This window comes from Astatotilapia calliptera, chromosome 16 (assembly GCF_900246225.1).
Source record: "Astatotilapia calliptera chromosome 16, fAstCal1.2, whole genome shotgun sequence".
In the NCBI taxonomy this organism is placed as follows: Eukaryota; Metazoa; Chordata; class Actinopteri; order Cichliformes; family Cichlidae; genus Astatotilapia; species Astatotilapia calliptera.
The window spans coordinates 3,449,686-3,473,438 of record NC_039317.1 but is presented as its reverse complement, the minus strand read 5'-3'; the positions used below and the strand labels follow the sequence as shown (position 1 = coordinate 3,473,438).

General features: G+C 41.0%; 1 protein-coding gene across 3 annotated transcripts in view; it reads left to right on the top strand.

Moving 5' to 3' along the window:
- The window catches only part of kdm6a (lysine (K)-specific demethylase 6A), a 53,147-nt gene that overhangs the window by 21,580 nt on the left and 7,814 nt on the right, over nt 1-23,753 (top strand). For 2 of the 3 annotated variants that reach the window (XM_026145520.1, XM_026145522.1), the window contains 10 exons: nt 5,069-5,123; nt 5,573-5,607; nt 7,085-7,178; nt 9,951-10,077; nt 18,540-18,638; nt 18,909-19,128; nt 20,155-20,295; nt 21,975-22,067; nt 22,149-22,202; nt 23,351-23,455. In XM_026145520.1, the coding sequence (XP_026001305.1) occupies nt 5,069-5,123; nt 5,573-5,607; nt 7,085-7,178; nt 9,951-10,077; nt 18,540-18,638; nt 18,909-19,128; nt 20,155-20,295; nt 21,975-22,067; nt 22,149-22,202; nt 23,351-23,455 (1,023 nt within the window). The remainder of the gene's footprint in view (nt 1-5,068; nt 5,124-5,572; nt 5,608-7,084; nt 7,179-9,950; nt 10,078-18,539; nt 18,639-18,908; nt 19,129-20,154; nt 20,296-21,974; nt 22,068-22,148; nt 22,203-23,350; nt 23,456-23,753) is intronic. The other variant, XM_026145521.1, reaches the window with a different exon arrangement.

Below are 23,753 nucleotides of genomic sequence, written 5' to 3'. Positions count from 1 at the left end.
TATACAGTCTTACTTTGTTCATTGCACATCTAAAGGTTCTGCACCCACAGCTGATAGAAGTGCAGCTAGAACAAATATATACATTTTGACTCGAGTCATCAGCAGAGTGTCCTTGCCTGATGAGAGTGCTGGAACAATTGAATCATTTTGCATTCATGCCACTTAAGTTTCATGAATTCCGATGTACAGTCACAGATAAGAGCCTTTTAACTTTTTAGATAATTCTGACCTCCCTAGTCCTTTGGATCAACACCGGCTGCAGGATCATCTGTCCTGTGTGTCTGTAATCCCCGGATACTTGTGAGTTGTCGAGACAGTAACAAAAGGAAAAAGGCATTCTGACTTTTAGCTGCCGATCTGTTGTCGGGGATCCCTTTGGGGATTGATTGCTCTGATCCTAGGCTTTGTCCTGTTTCAGACGTTATGTCACACTAGCATACTTATGCCAGTGCACTACAGAAGTTTAGACATGCCAACTGGATATTACAAGTTTAAAAAAAGTAATATTTATTACACTGCCATCGCAGAGGATTTTATTCATGGTGATTATTTATGAAATAAAAGTTCAAATAACCAGAACTAAGAATAGAAAACTAACTAAGAAAAGATTAAATTCCAATAAGTTACAAGTAAGTGTCAATATTGCAGCAATAGGTGCATCAGTGTATTTAACACTCTGAATGACCACAGTCAGAAAATAGCAGGGGAAGCACTGCAGTAATATTCTTCCAGGCTTACAGAATATGAAGTTCATACATAGAGCTGTTCGATATAACGATATATATCGGATGACGATATAAAAACGTCTGTCGTTTCATTTTACACTATCGTTTGTTTCGTGGTGTCGCAAAAAAATTAACTGTTTACGGCAATATTTTTCATGGTTTTGATGGTCACTGTAGTGACTGTATTAATTTCTTAAAGTTCTCTCTATCGCTTATGTTTAATATAATCACACTACGGATGGACAAGCGCCTGTTTTTATGCGTTGTCGTTAGCAACAACGACGGTAAAACGATCGCATGTCCGCTTGTTTATTTTCCACATAAACCTTTCACAGTAAAGCTCAAGATCCTGTTGAGACTTTTCAAAATAAACTGAATCACGTGAAAAAGTATGCAGAGTGTTTACGGATGAAAAGCAAAAAAGAGCCGTCAGGTGCTAAAAAATAAACCTTAGCCTCAAATGTTAGAACAGGCTTTTCCCCGCAACATGCCGTGTGATAAATACTCACAAAGAAAACGGCGGCCGTTAAAACCTATGTCAAAAAATGTGTAGTTTCATGCATCGGTTAAAGTACACGACGCCCAGCTGGAAACACTTCACCTTCCCGAGATTCACGGAATTTACAGAAAATATTAAATTTTTTGTGATTTATATCGTTATCGGGACGATAGATGTTTTATATCGGGATATGAGATTTTGGTCATATCGCACAGCCCTATTCATACATTACTAAATCTTTTGGGGAAGGTATAATAAGTGCCAGACACACAAACTCAGACACATATCGCTGTGATCTCAGTCAGCAGCACAGGAGCTCCTCCTCTCCTCTGATGCCCATGGAGGATCTAGAAGGAAAAAGGTCGAGGTGGTCATATTTTCTTAAAAGTAAGTTGTGAGTTAGTGTTGCCTGATCTCCCTGACTTTCTTTTTTTCAGTCAGACTAAGTAACCTAGTTTGAATGTGAGTAGAAATCCTGCCGAAACACGTTTGAGCGGTATGGTTCAGAGGTCTATGAATTCAAATAAATTTGTCATTGATAGAAAAAAGCTGCAACATACACATTTAAACAATTCTCTCTCCAAAGAAAACACACCGACATCAGATTAACAGATAAGATGACACAAGAGGAAGTGCATGTAATCAGCAAGGTGAATTACATTTCCAGAACAACACCGACAGTCCTGTATATGTGCAAGAAACGAAGTGTGCAACACTCGGAATTTAAGGTGCATGACACGTGTCTTAACTATATCAAGCAAATATTCTGTATTGGTTAATGGTGAAAGAAGTATTTCCTAAAGCTTGACATTTTCAGTTTACAGTTTATTACCAAAGGTTTTAAGAGTTTATACACATGGTGCTCTGTGGAGCTAACTAGGCTGCACGCGTTGCACGTCTTCACTCGGTGTTGGAGGCCACCCCTCCCTGTTTGTTCTGGCTCGCTGCCAACACATATACACACACAACTGCCCCACTTATCTAAAGGGAGGGGTGGTCTCTCACGCAGAGGAGCTGAGATTGAATAAATGTAAGAAACAGAAATGAGAAAGGAATCAGAAACTGTTTTCTGTAGTAAATGCGTGCAGGAGGGAGAGGGAGGGAATGTAGAAATGGACTTTCATGAAGGATGCATGTTTCAAGGTGCAGAGCATCAAGTGACTGAGATGCCTTGAGTTTCTAAGAACACATTGCAATGTGAATCACTGCATGTAACTGCACCAAACTTGGATTTCACATACAGCGCAGACAATTTCATCCCATTAGTGTCTGCTAATGTGGTTAATGAGAGAAGAGGAAATGATTTGGCCCCAGTGTGCTTTAAATTGAGGTTATATGAGTTGGCTGCTTCTGTAGAGCTGCGTAGCCATAGAGAAGAGCTTTGAGCTGAGAAAGAGAGGTGAGATTTGGGTTGGGTGAGGGAGGGGGGGCTGTAGAGGTGGTGTTTCCCTGCCTGTTCCAGCTTTGAGGTATTGTGTGTCATCTCTCAGCACTCTCCACTGCAGCCGTCTGCTGAATAGTAATCAGTGACACCAGGATAGAAGAGGGGGAAGGAGGTGGCGTGAGAGAGGGAGGGAGAGAGACAAAAAGAAAGATTGCAAAGAGACAGAGAGAGAGTGAGGAAAGCGAGACATGGGGAGGGAGGTGGAATGCCAAGCTGACAATCCTGCTGCATTATCTGCCTGATGGTAGAGCAAGTGTGAAAGGGAAGGAGGGAAAGGATAGAAGAGGCTGAGGCGGAGATCTACTGGAGGATGCTGTGGGGTTCCATGAGGAGTGTGATGTGAAAGCGATCTAGGTAAAAGCATTTGTCTTTGCCTCTGTTGCTTGACATTAAAGCATGTGGATGCAGTTGGAGTGTCTGGTGTTTAGTGGCTCGTAGCGCTGTTTAAAAGGGAGTTTGTGCTAAGCAGGGTCCTCTGTGTGTGTCTGCATGCGTGCGCATGCATGTGTAAGTGTGTGTGTGAAGCTCCACTGGCCCAGGGTGAAGCATGCAAAGAAAGATCCAGCTGGACGGCTCTTGATTTTTATCTGGCTGACATTGACCGTCTGTGCGGCTGCTGTCGCTCCAAGACAGCGGGCGCCTCCTTTTTCTGTGTGTGCCTGTGCTTATAGCTGCCTTTTCCCCAGCATGGACCGCTGATACCGGTGCTTGCCTTTTAAGGTTAAAGCAAGAAATCCTCTTTAATTTGACCAGTTCAGCAACAGCAGCAGTACAGTTTGTTCCAAAAGTGTGCGTGCCATTGAAAGAAGTTCAAGGTTTTGGGATTTTCCTCGTGCTCAGGTGCTGACAGGTTTTACTGACCCAGATTCTAGTGGTGCCTTTTTAAATGCACAAAGCATCATTTGGGACTGCATAGGGTTACAGTGCAGCAACCCTAGGGTCTGAAAAAGGGCTCCAGTGATTCGTCCAAATAATCGATGACATCAACTATAAAAATTAATTGATGGGGGAATTTTATTGTCGATGCATCATATCATAAATTTATTTTTGTAACTGCAATACACTACAGGAAGCTATAGGGCAGTATCGCCTATATCGTCTGCCAAGACTGCAGATAATACTAACGAAGAAGAACGTAGCGCGAACGGCAAAACAGGAGGACAGAAGAAAATAGAAACTGAGATTTTAAACAAAAGTTATTTGCAGAGTGTCCAAACTGGCACTTTCCTTCCACGACAGGACTACTGCTGTGCACGAGCATTTAAAACGCCGGCACCCTGGAGCTGTGACGTCAGCTCTGAATGCTTCAGTTTTAGGGAGTTCAGTGCATCGCGTTAATACTTTATGTTCAAATTTGTCCAGTAATGTTTATGTTAGATTACCTATCAGAACCTTCTCATGCATGATGCTTGCTAAGCGAACACCATTTCAGTTTTGTTAGCTAAAGAGTGAAATGCGATAATGTAGCTACTCCTGTATGCTAGTTTGTTTGGTTTTTGTTTTTTTTCTCACATTATTATTAGTGTTTATTCTGAATAGTAATTAGTACAAGTTTCTGGGTCATTATTTTATTTTGCTGTGGGCCGAGACAACACAGTGATATTCACAGGTGGGAAGACTTGACTAGGTGAAACACTGGAGCCTAGAAGAGGAGGTTCACCCACTGGAAGTGGAGATAAGCATAAGTGAAATGATTGTTGACTAATTGAAGAAAAATTGGCAGATTAGTTAACTACCGAAATAAACTGCAATGAAAACTGTCACCTTGAAGCCACTTATAGACAGGACATCTTGCTGGAATTTACATTTCACTTTCTCGTATAATGAACTTGAATACAGTTAAAATTACAGCAGTGTGTCAGCAACATCTGGGCATTTTGTGGAAGAACTAAAGGGAGTCCGAGAAGGCCAGAAGAGCTGTGTGACTTGGGCTAATCAGTTCAGTGACCCCATATAGAAGGCATTTCCTGGTACTGTGGCACGCCTTGGCCTCTGCAGACATCTGCCTTACCCAGAAACCGTAGTTCAGATGATGGAATTGGATGCCATTAATAGCCTGCCACTGGATATCAGCGTCTCATTTTGAGGACAAGTTGGACAGGAGAAAGGAGGGGTGAGATTTGTGCCTTAGCTTTTCCAGCTCTGTGTCCTCTCTTGTTGCAGTGGCAGGAGTTCATTTATGGTTTATTAGGAATGCTGGGGATTTGGGTAATGCACATTAGCTGGAGAAGAATAGAAATTTCTCCACGATTTCCTTAAAAGTATCACTCCTGTGCTCTGTGCTCTCGGAAAAAACTAGGTTAAATCGTTTTTGTTTGTTTTTAATCTTGTCACAGAGATGTTTGATTTGTGTGAATTTGCTTTCACACTAAAATGATTACATTTTTTCCCTCTCTGCAGCATTTTCAGCTGGCTTTGATCGACTCCAAACTCTGCACTTTGTCCAAAGCTGAAAGTAAGTATAGGTGCTATAATTGTTCCAGCCAACCAGTCAGACGCTACAACGTAAAGTATGATCACATATGATGGGCCGTGTTGCTAGTGGTATGTAACACATATTGAAAGGGCATAGGAATATTTCTACAGAGCAGATTTTTTTTTCTCTCTCTCTGTTGCTGTTTCCCTGCTGACTCTGCCCAAGACTGGGGTTGCCTAGGAGACAGCACAAGGAGAGAGAGCGAGCTGGAAGTGCTTTCAAGCACATTGCAGATACACACTGTGATTTCAGATTACATGTACACTCTGGGGAAAGTGTCCTACTCCCCCTCCCATCTGTGCTCCATAGTGCTAGCAGTCTGTACCCACTGAGCTTCATGGAGCCATTATCTAGCTTAATTTCTCTCTTTGTTTGGGTTTTTTTGTTGTTGTTTTATTTCACTAATTTCTAATTTCTCACCCCCACAGTTCAGTTCCACATCGCTCATTTATATGAGATCCAGGTAAGCAATCGATAAATGTGGGCCAAACAATTTCATGTTGTACTCAATTAATATAGCATCATGCACCTGCTATAACTTTATATTGATTTAACAATTTCTCTGACAAGGGAAGACCTTCAGTGTAATCCAGCCTTTTTAAGAACTCAGATACTGTGGCTTATAAGAACAACTGTACTGTTTATTCATAAGTATAAAATAATTAAATTATTAAAAAATTATGATGAACAACACCAGTAATATAAAGCTTTAACTTCTAACTATTATTGTTTGGCTCAAAGGCTGCTGGGAATGATTCAGGGTATATATAGGTACATTACACCCCTACTTTGTACTAGACCACTGGTGTCGATGAGTTACTATATCTAGGTATTGTTTTTATTTACATGTATCTGTCCCTTTGCCTTGTTTAGGCCAAGTTTGAATATGTTAATGCACTCCTCAGTATGCCATTATGAAAATATGCTGCACTGGGGGTAGAGCAGGTTATTTACTAAGTGGAAGGTTGTTGGATCGATCCCTGGCTGCTCCAGTCACAGATCCCAAGTTGATGCATCCATCAGAGTGTAAATGTGTGTATGTCAGGTAGAAAGCACTTAGGCATAGAAAAAAGTGCTTTTTTGAATGGGTGAATGAGGCATGTTGTACAAAGCGCTTTGGCTGCTCAGGTAGAGTAGAAAAGCGCTATATAAGAACCATTACTGTTACTATCATGTTGAAACAACATGATCAGGACCTGTTGGAAAATGTGTCAATTAACTACAGAACAGTGTTTGTTCAAGTATTATCTAAAACTAAATGACTCTAAATGTCAGATCTTGTAGGTAATGGCAGGGCTTCATTACCAACAATCCCCCCCCCCCATTGCAATTCTTCAGTTGTAGTAGTTCCAAATGCAGCTGTTCATTTGGTTGTATTTGCCTTCAGCCTTAATGACAATCATTAGTCGACACAGGAAGGAACATTAAAGAATCTCTCTCGCTTGTGTGCCCAAGTGTCAGTGTTTGCCCAGAGGTGTTTTTATTGTGTGCAGACAGGAAGAGTCTAGAGCCAGACTGTATGTGCAAGGTCTGCACATACACAGTCTGGTGGGTTGGTTTTTAAAAGGCTATTTTAGACCTGATAAGAGAAGATTCTGTCCATGCACTGACATTACTCTACCTGATGATCTAGACAAAAGGTCAGTAAGCCCACTAAGTTAAAACAAACCCTTGGTTCACCAGCAGGCAGCTCAGATTTCCCCAGATTTTTGTTAAAGCACACAAACATTTTAGTGCAGACACACACACCTGCCAGACTTGTTGAGTCTCCCTCCCCCCGTGTGTTTGTCTGTGTATGGAAGGACACTATGAGTGTGAGGAGGTCTTTAAAGTCTTTGTCTGTCTAGATAAAACCATAAAACACTGGCTTTCCTGTCTGGCCTAAACAACCCCCATGTCTACTTCTCTTGCTTGTCCTCCTCTTCCTGTTCTCCCCGCAGAAGAAATACAGAGCAGCGAAGGAAGCGTATGAAAGTCTGTTGCAGACGGAAAATCTTCCTGCACAAGTGAAGGCGACCACACTGCAACAACTTGGTGAGTGACCTTTGCTGATGTAGGCCGATGCTCATGTCCACATGTGAAATGTACCGGATTAAACTGGCTGAAAGTATCTTCAGGCTCGGTTGGTTCGATTCCCGGCTTCCCCTAGTCTGCATGCTCATTTACCATTTACCATCCTGCAAAGAATGGGGGAAAAAAACCATCTGCAACCAGTGATTGCTAAAATCGTTGTATTTTTACATCAAATGTAGTAATAAGTGGATTTTTATCTAGTTTGATTAAATAATTCTGGCTTTATTTACTCAGGCATTGGTTTCTCTCTCTCTCTCTCTCTCTCTCTCTGTGTGTGTGTGTGTGTGTGTGTGTGTGTCAGTATTAATCAAAAGATTTCATACATTTATATAAAAATTTTTTTTTAAAAGAACCACACACGCTGTGATGTTGTTGGTAAATTTTCTATATACACTTGCTGTATTACCTATATCTATTTAACTGCTTGTTAATGCAGATATCTAATCAGTGAGTCACAGAATAGCAACTCGTTGTATTTGGGTGAGAACAAGATGACTTATTGTAGTCCAAACTGAGCATCAGAATGGGGAAGGAAGATGATTTTAGTGATTTTGAACATGGCATGGTTGTTGGTGCCAGGAGGACTGGTCTGGTAGGAACTATCCAGTGAGCAGCAGTTATCTATGTTCATGCCAGAAGTCAGAGAAGAATGGCCAGAATGTTTTGAATTAATAGAAAGACAGCAGTAACTCGGGATAAGCACCGGTTACAACCAAGGCAGGAATGCACAACATGTTGAACCTTGAAGCAGATGGGCTACAGCAGCAGAAGACCACAGCAGAAACTGACAGTATACTTTGCACAGGTTCACCAAAATGCCAAGATAACCAAGGTAGTGAGGCGCACAGATTAGTTTGTTTGGTGTATTTGGCTTAGTATGTTTGTATATAGTTGTGGTAGCCACTGTTGTACCTATCAGGACTTGCTGGAAATTGGTTTTTGGCTAAAACTTCCCATTACAGATGATTTACGATGCTTGCAATAGCCCTGCCAACCTTGTGAGACCACTAGGAATTGCCATAGATTGCTGTCAAGTAGGGGTGGGCGATATAAACGATATACGATAGAAACGATACCACTTTCTGACTATACCGCTCTATCGTGATAGCGTATGTTGATGATGTCATCAAGCTGCGCCTGTTTTGGTCGAAAGCATCGCAGCGGCTACAACCATTATCATCTGCAAATTATGCCAGGCGACAGTAATGGCAAAGAGATGAAGCACTTTTTAAATATGGGGAAAGCCAAACACTGCGCGTCCTCCACTTCCGTAACATTGATTCATTAATGTTGAATTCTCTCGCAGCTGTTCTGTTCCCATGTTGTTGCAGTATTTTAATAACTAACCTTGTATTGTGGATGAATAATCTCAGTTGTTGTCCTGACTGAAGTTTGGCCCGTGTACAGCATCCTGCTATGCGATTGCATTTGTCCCTGACCACCAGAATCCCTCACGTTAACTTTTATCGAGTGGAAAAAACGTTGGCGTTCATCCTCCAGCTTCACTGTGCTAATGTTATGCTAACATAGCTGTATCACTACTAATCACGTAGCACAACATTATATACCAGGTAGTCCAACTTCAGTAACCCTGCAAACGCCATCGCTGTTTAGTTTTCTGTCTTTGTTTATGTTGGAAGTGGTAGCAGAGCTGTACGTTTTAATTAGTTTCAAAAATCTCTCAGTCAGAACATGGTGTCATGTTTAGGTGGAAACTAGCGAGCTAACTTCCTGCTAACTTCTCACTCCGTTAAATTGAATAAATTCTGTTTTCATGGATGTTAAACTTAATTGTTACACCTGGTAAAGCAGCAACGCTGATGAAAGAATTTAGACAGTTTTTAACTCTGTGTTCGTTTGACTTTGGGACCTGAAGCCGACGGAGTTTTGGACCCAGATTACTCCGCGAAGCTCCTCACTACGGCAGCCGGAATGCTCTGACAATCCATCAAAACATTTTTTAACAGATTTCTGCACGCAAAAATAGGTTCGAGGTCAGTAAGCACAACCAGAATTCATACATAAGGCGCACTCGATAAAACAGGCGGAGTGAGAACACATCCGGGAATTTTTTGCGTTCTCGGCTTGATGCGTACTTTGAATTGGAACAGTACTTGGTCTCCGACTGATGACGTATCATGAGTACACGGGAACGCAAGTACACATAAGTACGCATATGTGGTTACACAGGTGTATAGGAGAAGAGCTGTGGGAGGTTTGTCATTGCTCATTACAGTCTTCCTGAGCCTCTGTGTTTGCTTGAAATTGCCCAGTTTATGTGTGTGCACGCACGCGTACTTGTGCGTGTGCACGCACGCGTACTTGTGCGTGTGCACGCACGCGTACTTGTGCGTGTGCACGCACACGTACTTGTGCGTGTGTGTGCTTGAATGCAGGGAGGAGCTGTTTGTAAAGGCTGGTTCATATCAGATGTTTAAGCGTTTTGAATATAACTGCTTCTTTGACTTTTTCCACTGTTACTCTCATTAAAGTTTCAGGAAGTAACAAGTTTTTATTTATTTGATCTGTTTTTTTTTTTTCTCCTTTGGCAGACAGAACTTAATCTTATCAGAAATCTTACCTTTTTCATTACATTTAAAAAAAAATGTGGATTTTGATTTATAACACTTGTATTCTCCTTTGGTATGTAATCATCACTAAATAAAAAAACAAAGCCAGGAGGTGTGTTACAGTTGAATCGTGAAGGCTGATGTTTTGTTTTGCTCTTCTCAGGCTGGATGCATCACACAGTGGAACAGTTGGGGGATAAAGGCACCAAGGACAGCTATGCCATCCAGTGTCTGCAAAAGTCTTTAGAGGCAGACCCAAACTCTGGCCAGTCTTGGTACTTTCTTGGCAGGTACGAAAGCAAAGGACGCAGCTGTTTGCGTATTATCTTGTCTTGTGTTGTCAAATTTAATTAGACGGCAAATTCTGATTTAGTTTTAGTCGTAGTCTTTTGGCTGACCTTACTGTATATGAAGATTTTTTCTGATTGGATCACTTCCAAACACGTCCCACCTTTCTGCACAACTTAATCGGATCTCATCTCTTCAAATTCATTAGTTTTTATTTAGTTGTCATCTTCTTTTCATCACAAAAAAACCCACTTGTTGCCAAAAACATGACATAACACTGTTAGAAGGCATCACAAGATAATTTGTTTGTTTTTTAGCAACCTTAAAATCTAGCTAATGCTTCAGGATGTTAAAATGCATGCTCCTGTGCTGCTGTTTCGGTTGAATGTAGTAGATGCCCAGTCTTGACCATGGGGCCAATGCTGTCCTTGAGGTTACAGCCTAAGCAGGGAAAAAACAAAAAAAAGGCATCCCTTAACTGGGTTATTGGTCTTTGCATAATATTCCTTTTAGACTAAGCAGTCTTTACTTGAGTCACTATGTTGGTGCACTAGAATCGGCCTTGCCTGATGACCCACATAAATAGACCTTCCTCTGGATCAGGGTGCTTTTCAGTTCACCGACTGAAAGAGTTTCTAGTTATTCAGGAAAATAAGTTGAAACTTGCTGCACAATAGTCAGCATTCAACACTGTAAAATCACTTCACCATAAAACACCATCTGCACTGGTTTTTTGACTCTGTGTTTTGAAGCCTCAACTTTAAAACAGTTGATCATACGTGGACAGTGTGTAGCGTTACCAGCTTCCTTAGCAGGCTGCATGTGTAAACTGTATAGATTAGCAACACACGTCTGGTAATTGGTGCTAACCGGCAGACTAATAAATACCAGAATTTCACTCACCAGATCTGGGCAAACAGCAGGCATTCTTAATATTTTGCCAATTATTAAAAGCCTTACAAGCCTATGTGACCAATTATTGATCTTTCATTAGGGCAAGTAGCTGTTTAGGTAGAAAAGCTTTTCTACTGCTTGGAAGCTGAAAGCTGCTCTTGCTCTTGATATAGCCATCTGAGTGATACCATGTGCTTGGTAGTCTAAGGAGCTTGGAAAGAAAAGCGCCTGGAGTTTCCTTGAAGACGTTTCACCTCTCATCCAAGAAGCTTTTTCAGTTATAAGTGCAATCGGTGGAGAGTCCCAGATTTAAGCCCTATTGGGAGTGTCCCTAAGATGGCCACGGACCCCCTATTGATCCTCTGCCTAATCACACGAGCCAAGGGGGGGGGGGGGGGGGGAGGGTGTGTGTGTGTGTGTGTGTGTGTGTGTGTGTGTGTGTGATTCACAATCAGCCAAGGTTTCGGGTGAACCCGTTATGAAACCTAGCCCCACCCTATCATGTGATTTATTAAGGTCAAATGGCCCAGGATGTGAGTGGGCTTTAAGGTGTATGAGAAGGGATCTCAAAACTTTTCAGAGATGAGAGGTGTATCGTCTTCAAGGAAACTTAAAGAATTCCAGACACTTTTCTTTTCTAGCACCTTAGACTACGATGACCTGGATGACTGAGAACCTTCACAGACGTGTGTATGTTAGTTAAAAAGTACCTAAAAGCATGGAAAATGTATCTGTCTCTGTCATGAGTTCTTACATTTATGCATGGGCAAACAGTAATGATTAAAACTGTTTTGTGTGGTTTTCACAGCCCAGGAAATTCTACAGGACAGTTTTTGGTTAATTTAAGTAACTTGACTCGGTCGATTGCACATCAAGGGGCTTGGTGTAAAAAGGTGTCTTAAAAGCGGGCTAAGATGCATGAAGAAAGATAGAAAGCGAATATGTTTTGGAACAAAGTTCAGTGCAGATTTTTCCTCAGCAACATCTACTAGATAGCTAAATGTTGCTCCCTTTGCTAGTTGGCAACAGAAAAACTAGTTGGTTAAACTAAATTTAATGCACAAAGGCATTTACATGTCCCGTCTAGCAACCCTCCTCTCCATTATACAATGTTGCAGATGGATGAGATGCAAGGTAGCATTGCAAACCACTGTATTAGTACTGTATTGAAGTTTTGTAGTGTTGTATTTTAAACTACAACATAAACTGTTGTATGTAGGCTGTGTAAGCGTAAACTGACACATAACCAGTAGATGCCCAACTGTCTTCTGAATGTTTTCACATCAGTCAATTTGTTCCTAAAAACAAACATCAGACTAAACCCTGAATTGTCTGCTTTAGGGTAGAAATTGGTCACCAGAATGGTACCAGTCATATTTTTATACAGGGAGTGCAGAATTATTAGGCAAATGAGTATTTTGTCCACTTCATCCTCTTCATGCATGTTGTCTTACTCCAAGCTGTATAGGCTCGAAAGCCTACTACCAATTAAGCATATTAGGTGATGTGCATCTCTGTAATGAGAAGGGGTGTGGTCTAATGACTAGGGGTGCAACGATACACAAAATTCACGGTTCGGTTCGGTTCGATACTTTGGTGTCACGGTTCGATATTTTTTCGATACAAAAAAATGTTCATGCATTTTTTATTTGTCATTTATTAAAATTATAAATATATATTTTAACTCAAAAGTACAGTTTTTAAATTTAACCCTAACCCTTGTGCGTGTTTTTTATTTTGACAGCGAATGCGCACCTGCGGACCACTTATGTGCAGCCCTGGTTATTTAGCTCATCATATTGCAGCCACAGAAATTCTTTTGTCCATGAAACCATAAAGCTGCACTTTCTTTTTGCCTTATAGTCTGATTGGGTGGATGCCGTAGGCATCCACACTATTGAGATCCTGTTTCTCTTTATTCTTTATCCTTTATTATTCTAGTTGCTCCGTTTCTTTGCCGCTTAACTACTCCCTCAGTTTTCAGCCGATTTTTACCATTCAAACTCTAAACTGTTCTGCTATTTCTGCTTTCGACTGCTATATCTTTTGGTACTTATTACTATTATACTTTTTAAAATATTACACTTTTTTCCTTTAATTTGTCCCATTGAAATGAATGGGAAACTTCTACAATTCTGCTAAAACTTGCTTGTCTTTGAAACTTAACTACTTCCTCATACTTTCACCTAGAAACTCCATTCAAACTTTAAAACGTTCTCAGATGATTGGGCTATTCCTGTGTGATTCAGCTTTTTCATATCTGTTACCGTTTTCATGTAATGACTCTTTAAGTTTTCAGTTACAACTTTGTGATTTTTCAGAAAATACATGTGTTGCTATGGTTGCTATGCAATTAACTCCCACTGCACATTCGTCCGTTCTGAATTTTCTCTTCATGTCTGAACAACTCCTTGCTACTCGCTCAATTTCCACTCAACTTCCACAAATTATACATCAAAACGTAGGTATTTTTGCTGGCTTTAAGACAGTGTCACTATAATTATTGTGAGAGTTACGTTTTTTTCACAATTTGCCTCGAAGTGACACATGGTCTAAAAACTCCCCATTCAAAGTCTATGGGGAGGTTGTGAAACTCAGAGCTGAAATACTGAAACTGAAGGCATTTTCAAATCGTCATATCTCCTTAACGAAGCAAAGTTAAGACATGAGGCTTGTCCCTGTATATCTTCAGACACTCCTGACACTCACAATTCAAGAATTATTTTCTCACCTATTACCGTTCTGAGATGAGTTAGACTTGTTTGAGGGGTGGAAATCTGTCCTCCTCTCATTTTTCAAATTCCGAAAATGAAGCCGTTTCTTCTCTCGTCATATCTCCGCGACGGAGATACAAAGAGCTATGTAAATCGCAGTCAAAGTACACCAAAGTCCGCTGATTCACCCAGTGCAAGAATTATGCTTCTATCCCACCTAGTTTTTGAGTTACACGACGTTTTGTAACTCCAAAAAACGGCGTTTTTCGCGTCTCACCGCGATCTAATTCTGACTCCTCATCACCCTTTTTTTCAAAGCGCCCGCCCCCTTAGAGGTGGCGCGATTGGTAATGACACCGCTCTTCAGACCAGAGGTCGTGGGTTCGATTCCACCTTGGCCCACATGTTTTTTTTTTAACTACAAATTTATACACTATCACAGACCGGTAATTCATATTGATAATTTATTACAATTCTGCAAAGTTTAATGATTTTAGCAGCTTTTCTAATATGGACCTCAGATTCTGGTTAACAGTCTATGGCAGAAATACATACAAGTACACAGCCTGATGAAGCAGACAGAAGCAGTACCTCTGATTGGTTCCGCAGTTTCACCTCTTATCAGCACAAATCTCACCCTCTTCTGCTGTTTTCACCTCTTTTCTGCTAATTTGAGCTTCTGTTCCACAGTGCACTCAGCCTCTTCTGCTGTTTTCATTAGAATTTTAAGCTTTTCCACCTTTTTTCAGTTACGTGAGAACCAGTTTGGCTCAATGAGTAGCTGAAAAATATCAGCCTCTTCTGCTGTTTTAGCAGGATTTCAGAGTTCAGCTTTTTCACTTGTTTTAAGCACAAATTTCAGTTTCTTTACCTCATTTCACAACAAAGTTCTTCCTCTTCACCTCTTTTCTGCTAATTTGAGCTGCTGCTCCACAGTGCACATTTTCCCTCTCATCATATCTTTGCTTGTGACCAGAACTCATTTGGCTCAGAGGGTAGGGCATCTGTCGTGAGACCCGGTGGCAGAGGTTCGAATCCTACCTGTGACAGCTGCTACACATGTTCACTGCTTGCATGCGCTCTGCTTTCTTGACACTCTCCAGTGTGTCATTACACATACAGCCATCTTCAGCAAGCACTTCTGCTTCTACACTTCTTTTCAACTCGGCTTTTTGCTTCTTTACCTCTTTTCAGCAGAAATTATTCCTCTTCACCTCTTTTCTGCTAATTAGAGCTCCTGCTCCACAGTGCACTTAGCCTCTTCTGCTGTTTTCATTAGAATTTTAAGCTTTTCCACCTTTTTTCAGTTACGTGAGAACCAGTTTGGCTCAGTGAGTAGCTGAAAAATATCAGCCTCTACTACTGTTTTAGCAGGATTTCAGAGTTCAGCTTTTTCACTTGTTTTAAGCACAAATTTCAGTTTCTTTACCTCATTTCACAACAAAGTTCTTCCTCTTCACCTCTTTTCTGCTAATTTGAGCTTCTGCTCCACAGTGCACATTTTCTCTCTCATCATATATTTGCTTGAGACCAGAACTCATTTGGCTCAGAGGGTAGGGCAGCTGCCGTGAGACCCGGGGGCAGAGTTTCGAATCCTACCTGTGACAGTTGCTACACATGTTCCCTGCTTGCATGCGCTCTGCTTTCTTGACACTCTCCAGTGTGTCATTACACATACAGCCATCTTCAGCAAGCACTTCTACACCTCTTTTCAACTCATCTTTTTGCTTCTTTACCTCTTTTCAGCAGAACTTCTTCTGATTCACCTCTTTTCTGCTAAATGTTTAGCCTTTTCACCTCTTATTAGCACAATACTAAGCAGCTTCTGCTAATTTCACCAGAATTGTCAGTCTCTCCACCTCTTCTTTGTAAGAATCAGTTTGGTCCAGTAAGGTGAGACGCCGCCTATAGATCAGAAAGGCCAGGTTCGAATCTCGCTCAGGGCAATGTTTTTTGTTTTTTCAACTTTTTCTGCTTTTTTCAGCAGAAATCTTCAGCGTAAGGCATCCACACAGCATTTTCGCAGGAAATGCAATTTTTTCTAGTTTGTCATAACTTCTCCGTTTTGTGGTAAGCTTTTCTTTGGCTGTCACTTCTTCACCCCGACCTGTCTTATTTGGCTCAGCAGAACTGAAATGCTTTTACACACGCACTCACATAAGCTCAGCGATTCTCTGCGCGATCAACCTCTCACATGTTTAAGCTGCGGGAGATTTCACTTGTCATGTTTGCATAGTAAGCTAACGATTAACAAGACGATGTCAGAGGAATTGGTGCACAAATGATCATCACTCACAGATCAGTGCTGTCGCTCTCTATACACAGTTCGCACGATTGCAAAGTGAAAGCAAAAAAACAAGCGCAAATTCAAACGCGACTTCAATATGTCACATATTGACAGTGGCTCACCGATGCCAATGACATAATTACCCAGCTACATTTCTGAAAGAATGCAAAAGCATTGACATATATTTTTCCTACAATAGCCCGACGGGCAGGGCAGAGATAGATTTTGGTAGCCCGACTGAAAAAATCGCTAGCTCCGGGACGTCGGGCTAGCGATATTGCAAGCCCTGTATCTGATTGAGGAATCACTCATCTTTGGAAAAGAGAGTTTATTACAGAGAAATGTCTCTTTCCAAAATAAAAGCTATACTATCCGCTTCTTCTGGGCTATACTCTCAGCAGCATAAGGAGAATCATGTGCTAACAGCTGTCTAAATGACTCGGCTAAAGTTAGTAGCATGCTTGTTGTTTTTGTCTTTGCACTAGGATGATGTCGGTGTAAATGTGCAGTCATATTCGTTGTGTTCCCACTAGTGCTTTCAGGTTAATCTCGTTGAAATGACCTTAACACCACAACACGGCAAATCTCCGTTAACGAGCTACCGCCGATCGCTCCGTGCATGGGGCTAGACGGCCAACACGTTAACGAGCTAACTGCGCTAACACACTAGTTCACACCAATGTAATTGAGCATTGCATGGCACATCCAACATACTGTTTTACTTTAGTCCATGACTCGCTTACCTTCAGGGTCATACGTCACATGAAAACCAAAATAATTCCAAACGCCAGATCTGAATGAGGTTCAATTTGCCTGTTGCAAGGAGAGCTTAACTTCTGTCTCGCTAGCTTGCCCTGCGCTCTTCCTTCTGACGATGCTGTCTGTGTTGAGCGCTCAGTGAATCTGCATTCGACTACTCCGCCTAGGCTGCACTGTCGAGCCTAGGGGGAGTAGTCGAATGCAGATTCACTGAGCGCTCAACACAGACAGCATCGTCAGAAGGAAAATTGATAAAATAAATTACAAATGTTGTATTGTTCGATACATATGCGTACCGAACTGAAAGCACTGTATCGAACGGTTCAATATCGATACGAATATCGTTGCACCCCTACTAATGACATCAACACCCTATATCAGGTGTGCATAATTATTAGGCAACGTCCTTTCCTTTGGCAAAATGGGTCAAAAGAAGGACTTGACAGGCTCAGAAAAGTCAAAAATAGTGAGATATCTTGCAGAGGGATGCAGCAGTCTCAAAATTGCAAAGCTTCTGAAGCGTGATCATCGAACAATCAAGCGTTTCATTCAAAATAGTCAACAGGGTTGCAAGAAGCGTGTGGAAAAACCAAGGCGCAAAGTAACTGCCCATGAACTGAGAAAAGTCAAGCGTGAAGATGCCACTTGCCACCAGTTTGTCCATATTTCAGAGCTGCAACATCACTGGAGTGCCCAAAAGCACAAGGTGTGCAATACTCAGAGACATGGCCAAGGTAAGAAAGGCTGAAAGACGACCACCACTGAACAAGACACACAAGCTGAAACGTCAAGACTGGGCCAAGAAATATCTCAAGACTGGTTTTTCTAAGGTTTTATGGACTGATGAAATGAGAGTGAGTCTTGATGGGCCAGATGGATGGGCCCGTGGCTGGATTGGTAAAGGGCAGAGAGCTCCAGTCCGACTCAGACGCCAGCAAGGTGGAGGTGGAGTACTGGTTTGGGCTGGTATCATCAAAGATGAGCTTGTGGGGCCTTTTCGGGTTGAGGATGGAGTCAAGCTCAACTCCCAGTCCTACTGCCAGTTTCTGGAAGACACCTTCTTCAAGCAGTGGTACAGGAAGAAGTCTGCATCCTTCAAGAAAAACATGATTTTCATGCAGGACAATGCTCCATCACACGCGTCCAAGTACTCCACAGCGTGGCTGGCAAGAAAGGGTATAAAAGAAGAAAAACTAATGACATGGCCTCCTTGTTCACCTGATCTGAACCCCATTGAGAACCTGTGGTCCATCATCAAATGTGAGATTTACAAGGAGGGAAAACAGTACACCTCTCTGAACAGTGTCTGGGAGGCTGTGGTTGCTGCTGCACGCAATGTTGATGGTGAACAGATCAAAACACTGACAGAATCCATGGATGGCAGGCTTTTGAGTGTCCTTGCAAAGAAAGGTGGCTATATTGGTCGCTGATTTGTTTTTGTTTTGTTTTTGAATGTCAGAAATGTATATTTGTGAATGTGGAGATGTTATATTGGTTTCACTTGTAAAAATAAATAATTGAAATGGGTATATATTTGTTTTTTGTTAAGTTGCCTAATAATTATGCACAGTAATAGTCACCTGCACACACAGATATCCCCCTAAAATAGCTAAAACTAAAAACAAACTAAAAACTACTTCCAAAAACATTCAGCTTTGATATTAATGAGTTTTTTGGGTTCATTGAGAACATGGTTGTTGTTCAATAATAAAATTATTCCTCAAAAATACAACTTGCCTAATAATTCTGCACTCCCTGTAGTTCAACTGTTCTTTGGTCCTTATTTCTTTCTTTGTCTCCTCTCCTCAAGGTGCTACTCCAGTATTGGGAAGGTGCAGGATGCCTTCATCTCTTACCGGCAGTCCATTGATAAATCGGAGGCCAGTGCTGACACCTGGTGCTCTATAGGGTAAGAGCAAAATTTGTCATGTGTTGGCTATGCTGAGAAGTATGATTAAGGTCACAACGAAGAAGGTGAAGCTCTTTAGGTCTGACTCAAAATGGCTGGTGGAGAAGCAGCAGCTGCATAGAGGACATGGAAAAAGTGTGAAAGGATCTATTGTTAGAATTATGAAGAACAGATTAGGTCCCCTGAGAACTGTGAGTTTGTAAGAGGATAATGACCTAAATCCTGGAAGATGGCAAGAGAATAATTTCCTATCTTTGCCTCTGGGTCCAGGGTGCTTTACCAGCAGCAGAACCAGCCTATGGATGCACTGCAGGCTTACATCTGTGCTGTTCAACTGGATCACAGCCACGCCGCCGCCTGGATGGATCTGGGCACTCTCTACGAATCCTGCGGCCAGCCGCACGACGCTATCAAGTGCTACATCAACGCTACTCGCAGCAAGGCCTGCCTCAACACTGCTGCACTCACACAACGTATCAAGCTGCTGCAGGTAGAGCTGGCCTTTACATAAACCCAACGCACTTTGTTACGTGTTGTGCATTTTGGTGTGTGCGTGTATTAAAGTGACGTGTTAAGTGCCAAACATTGCCAAAGCAATCAGCTTTTTGAATTGCAGGCTGCGTGTTTGTCCTTTTGATTTCTGGTAACAGAGATATGAATAATAATTCATATTGGTATTTTGTTTTGGCGTTTTCCCCTCACTTTATTGTAAAGCATTCCTTCATGGCATTGAACATTTTAGTATATCACCTATATAAGGTGTGATCAAAAACATCTGAGAATTGCCCCAAGAAAATGTAACTTTACCAAATTTGTAATTTTTCCTTTAAGGTCATCTTTTTGTGGAGGTCAGAATGTTTTCAGCATGGCTGCATTTGTAATATTGCTCTCTGGAAGTCCCGTCTTGCACTTGCACGCCTGCGATCTTCAAGCAAAGACGGCAAACATCAACCAATCAAGTTTTAAACTGATCCAACTGTGGTTTTGAGTGCTGGGCCAGCTTCAGTTTTCACTTGAAAATTCACAACATGTCAAAAGCTCAGGAGAGGTAAAACCAGAGTGGGCGTGTGAGTTTTTTAGTATTGAGTAAGTTCCCCTGAGTTTGGCCACCAGAGTCAGACTCTTGGTGTGGAGTTCTACTATAACACCAGAGAAATGTATCTGGCTGTGTGCAGATACAAAGCAAAATACTTTTTTTTTTTTTTGGCTACAGAAAATAGTCTTGTGTCACAATCTACCCTACTAGCAAGTGCAAGTGGTCAAAATGGGACTTCCGCTTACCTACAAATAGCTACAAGCTTTTCAGACATCCACAAAAAGGTGACTTTGAAGCAGAGATCAGCCAAATAAAACCAGCCAAAGTGTTTTTATCTTCTTCTGTTTTTTTAAACGGGCTCCTTTGAAGATTTTTTGATCACAGCACGTACACGAGCAGTAACTTTTCTAGTATCTTTTTTTTTTTTTTGTCCAACCCAAGTTCAGCACTAAAGTTTGTGTCTTACACAATTTCTCCTAGGCTCAGTTGTGTAACCTACAACCAGGTAGTCTGCAGAATAAGAGTAAAATGCTTCCTAGTATTGAGGAGGCATGGAGCCTACCCATTCCTGCTGAGCTCACGTCCAGGCAGGGGACCCTGAACACTGCACAGACACAGCAGGTGAGATCCAGCTTATAAAGGAAACTCCAGTCTCTTATAAACTAGTTAAACTGTAAATTGAAGAGGATTGTTTAAGCCTTGCCCTCATACTTTTAGAGGATTTAACTACATCATAGTCATTTTCCAAAATTCTGGCTAGCATCAGTGTTCAATATGGATCCAAAGATAAAAAGCATGAAAGAACTGGAGTGAGGCCCATTTTGCAATAATCTTAATTGCTAAAGTGCAGTTTCCCTTCATAGCCCCTCTCTCATCAAAAGGCACGTGTTAGAATTACTAAGGATTTCTACAAAGAACTCATCATGCCACACTGCTTTTATCTTTTTTACAAAAATGCACAAATCTTATGCAGACATTGCAACAGAAAATGCTGAAAATGCATGTCTAATGAGCATAGCATATCGAGTAGTACGAATGCATGGATTTGACCTGTGTTTGTCATGAATGGCATACGCGAGTTTTGATTGCCACAACTGACTTAGAAAAAAAGACTGAGGCTCAACTCCACCACTGTCACATCAGTTTTAACCCTTCTTGTTTTTTCTGTTTGTCTGTTAGTAAAATCCTTAAGTCCTCATTTTGGCTTCAAATCACCATATTTGCATCATGCTTCATCTGTGCCACAATAATAATGAGGTCATTTTCAGTGATTCTAAGTATTGATCAGAGTGAACCAAGTGATATCCTGTCTGCATTAGTGACTTTACATGAACAGAATATGAGATGTTCAAACTACTTTCCTGTAAAGCAACTAGGGATGCTCTCAATACGATTTTAGTAACAGACTGTGAATAATCAAGGATTCACATGAATTAAAGACAGTGGCTGCAATCTGATTTTAGTCAAACGACCAAAATTGTTTTACTCAGTGTGACCTGAAATGAGTGACTAAGCCCATAAGCTCGTGGGAAAAGCATTTAAACCCATCAGGATCGAGGGCCGTTTATCCATAGACTAGTCATTTCACAACCACAGGTATCACCCCTCGTCGCCATTACAAAGAATGCAGATTTAAGCCACTTCAAGCTTGCTTTACTTTTTGGATTCTGAAAGAGAGGGAGAGAGAGCTGTGTCAGTGCCAGGTGAACAAGAGGCCGATGCAAAGCACTCGACTGCTGGCTATAGACTGTTTGCCAGGCATTGTTTGGAAGGAAAAGGCTAAAGAGATCTGAAAGTCACAGAACTCTAGTGGCAGTCGCTGTGTTGGCAACATTGGGGTTAAGTGAAACATGATCATCACTGCTGAGAGAGAGTGGGAAGTTAGGCACAGAAACTAAGGCTTTTTATTTCCTCATATCTGAATCCTGAACCCAACAAAAACTGTTTCATTATCAAATATCCAGTTACAGCCCTAAATGCAACAAATAGCACATTGTTTCACATAATAATCACAGTATGAATACTCTGATTACCACCTTAATCCATCTCAGTTATTTAGATTAAGGTAAACCATATTTGATATCAGAGTATTGCCATACAAGCATTGTTTAAATGCTCAATGTTTTTGCATGTAAATGTGTAGTATGGACCCTGTCCTTTGATCTCAGTGTGGGGAAAGTTTGGATACTTTGGCTCATTTTTTTAAATTTTAGCTTACTTTTTTTTGTGGGGGGGGGGGCAGCTTTACTGTTGTTGATAGTCCAGTGTGTAGTCACAAACTGTCTTTGATGCATTTTTAGGCCTGTAAAGGGGAGGGAGGCCAGTCTGCCAGCAATCATGCAGATCCGCAGGCCAGTCCTGCTAAGAAGAAACGCACTGCCAGCCCAGCCAAGGTACAGCCAGGGATGCTACTGTGTGTGATGGTGGAGAGTTAAAAATATGGTGCATGGTACATATTTGTGTCTCTTTTACAGGGTGCTGCAGACTCGTGGGGAAACACCACCAATCAACAGCAAATCAAGCTTCAGGTAGGAACATGCATTTCTTAATTTGGTAATTATTACTATTTTTCACAGAGGCTTCACATTTTAGTGGTTTACATTTGCATAATATGCAAAAGATCCAAGGTTGGAGCCCAATAGGGGATGCAAGACAGACAAAACAAAACAAAAAAAATTGCCAAATCAAACTTTATTACTGTTACACATGATTCTGATTTAGAAGAAAATGTAAAGTCTGATCTGACATCTGACTTTTATTAGCTAAAATGAGACATACTCAAAGAGGTCGCTTTGGGGGTTTATATGCATTTCACAGAACCACTTATATCAGCTCGTGATATTGTATGTTTAACATTTTTATCCTGTCTTGTCATTTTTCTTTATATCCTCCATGCTTCCCATCTGTATCACATTCATAAAGTTGATCATGGATTGTACTTGGACATCAGTTTCATTTATAAATTCCAATTACTCATTTATTTATTTATTTATTTACATGGAACTCAAGTGTAAACCTAGAAACTCTTTAAAGATTGTAACACTTTTATATGAAAATAACTGAAGCAGTCATTTAAAATTTTAACATATATGTTTTTTATTTTACTTTTTAGGTTAGTTGTCATTAAGGATAACAATCTCAGAATCCCCATATAGTATGGGTAAAAATGACAAAAATACCATTAGGTTGTGTTTCTCTGCAGCTACTTTAATTGCCAAAACTCAATGACAAATTTATATTGGCATAATGTAATCAGCTGGACTTTTGAGTCCATTGTCTTGAACTACAGCTGCAGATGTAGTGTTAATTCTGCTCAGTGTCATTGCTGAGGGCGTTGCTACCTGTTGTCCGAGGTGGTGGGATTGAAGATTGTACAATGAGACAAGGTCGAATGGTGTCAGAGACTGCCACCACAAAAACACAGAAAGGGATAGGGCTAGCTTGTCATCATGACTGAAGTTTAGAAATAAGAAAAGGAAAATTGATGACAAAATAGATGAAAATAATACACAAAAAATGCTAAAGTTAATAAACCAAATATATTTGGGTGTTAATTAAAACATGTGTGTCTTGCTCAAGTAATAGATATGTGTGGGGAATGCTACCTGTGCATTTGGTAGTAAGCTTTAATAAGTGATCTTCTAATTTTAATGCAACACTGTTGTGAAATGTACAGCACCTGGAACACTTGCGGACCAACCGAGCAAACCTCAACCCCCACCAGTTGCAGATGCTGGAGCAGCTGGAGAAGCAGTTCTCGCTCATGCAGCATCATCAGCAGGTACACACATGCTACCTTGGTTATTAGTGACGTGAGTTTCTACTGGCTAATGTGTAGGAGGTTTATATTTTACATACAGTTATGATGGACATGAATGTCAAGGCATTTCAGTGATTTCTCAACCTCTTAGTTTGGTCTTCATGAATAAGTTTTGGCATAATTCTGGTTGGAGTGGCCACACACTTGTACCACGTACTTATAACACTGGTTTATCTAATTACATTTAAAATTTGACTACAAGAGAAGTGATTGGCTTGTGTAAATCTACCATCTTCTTTGTGAGGTCTGCTTTGAGTCC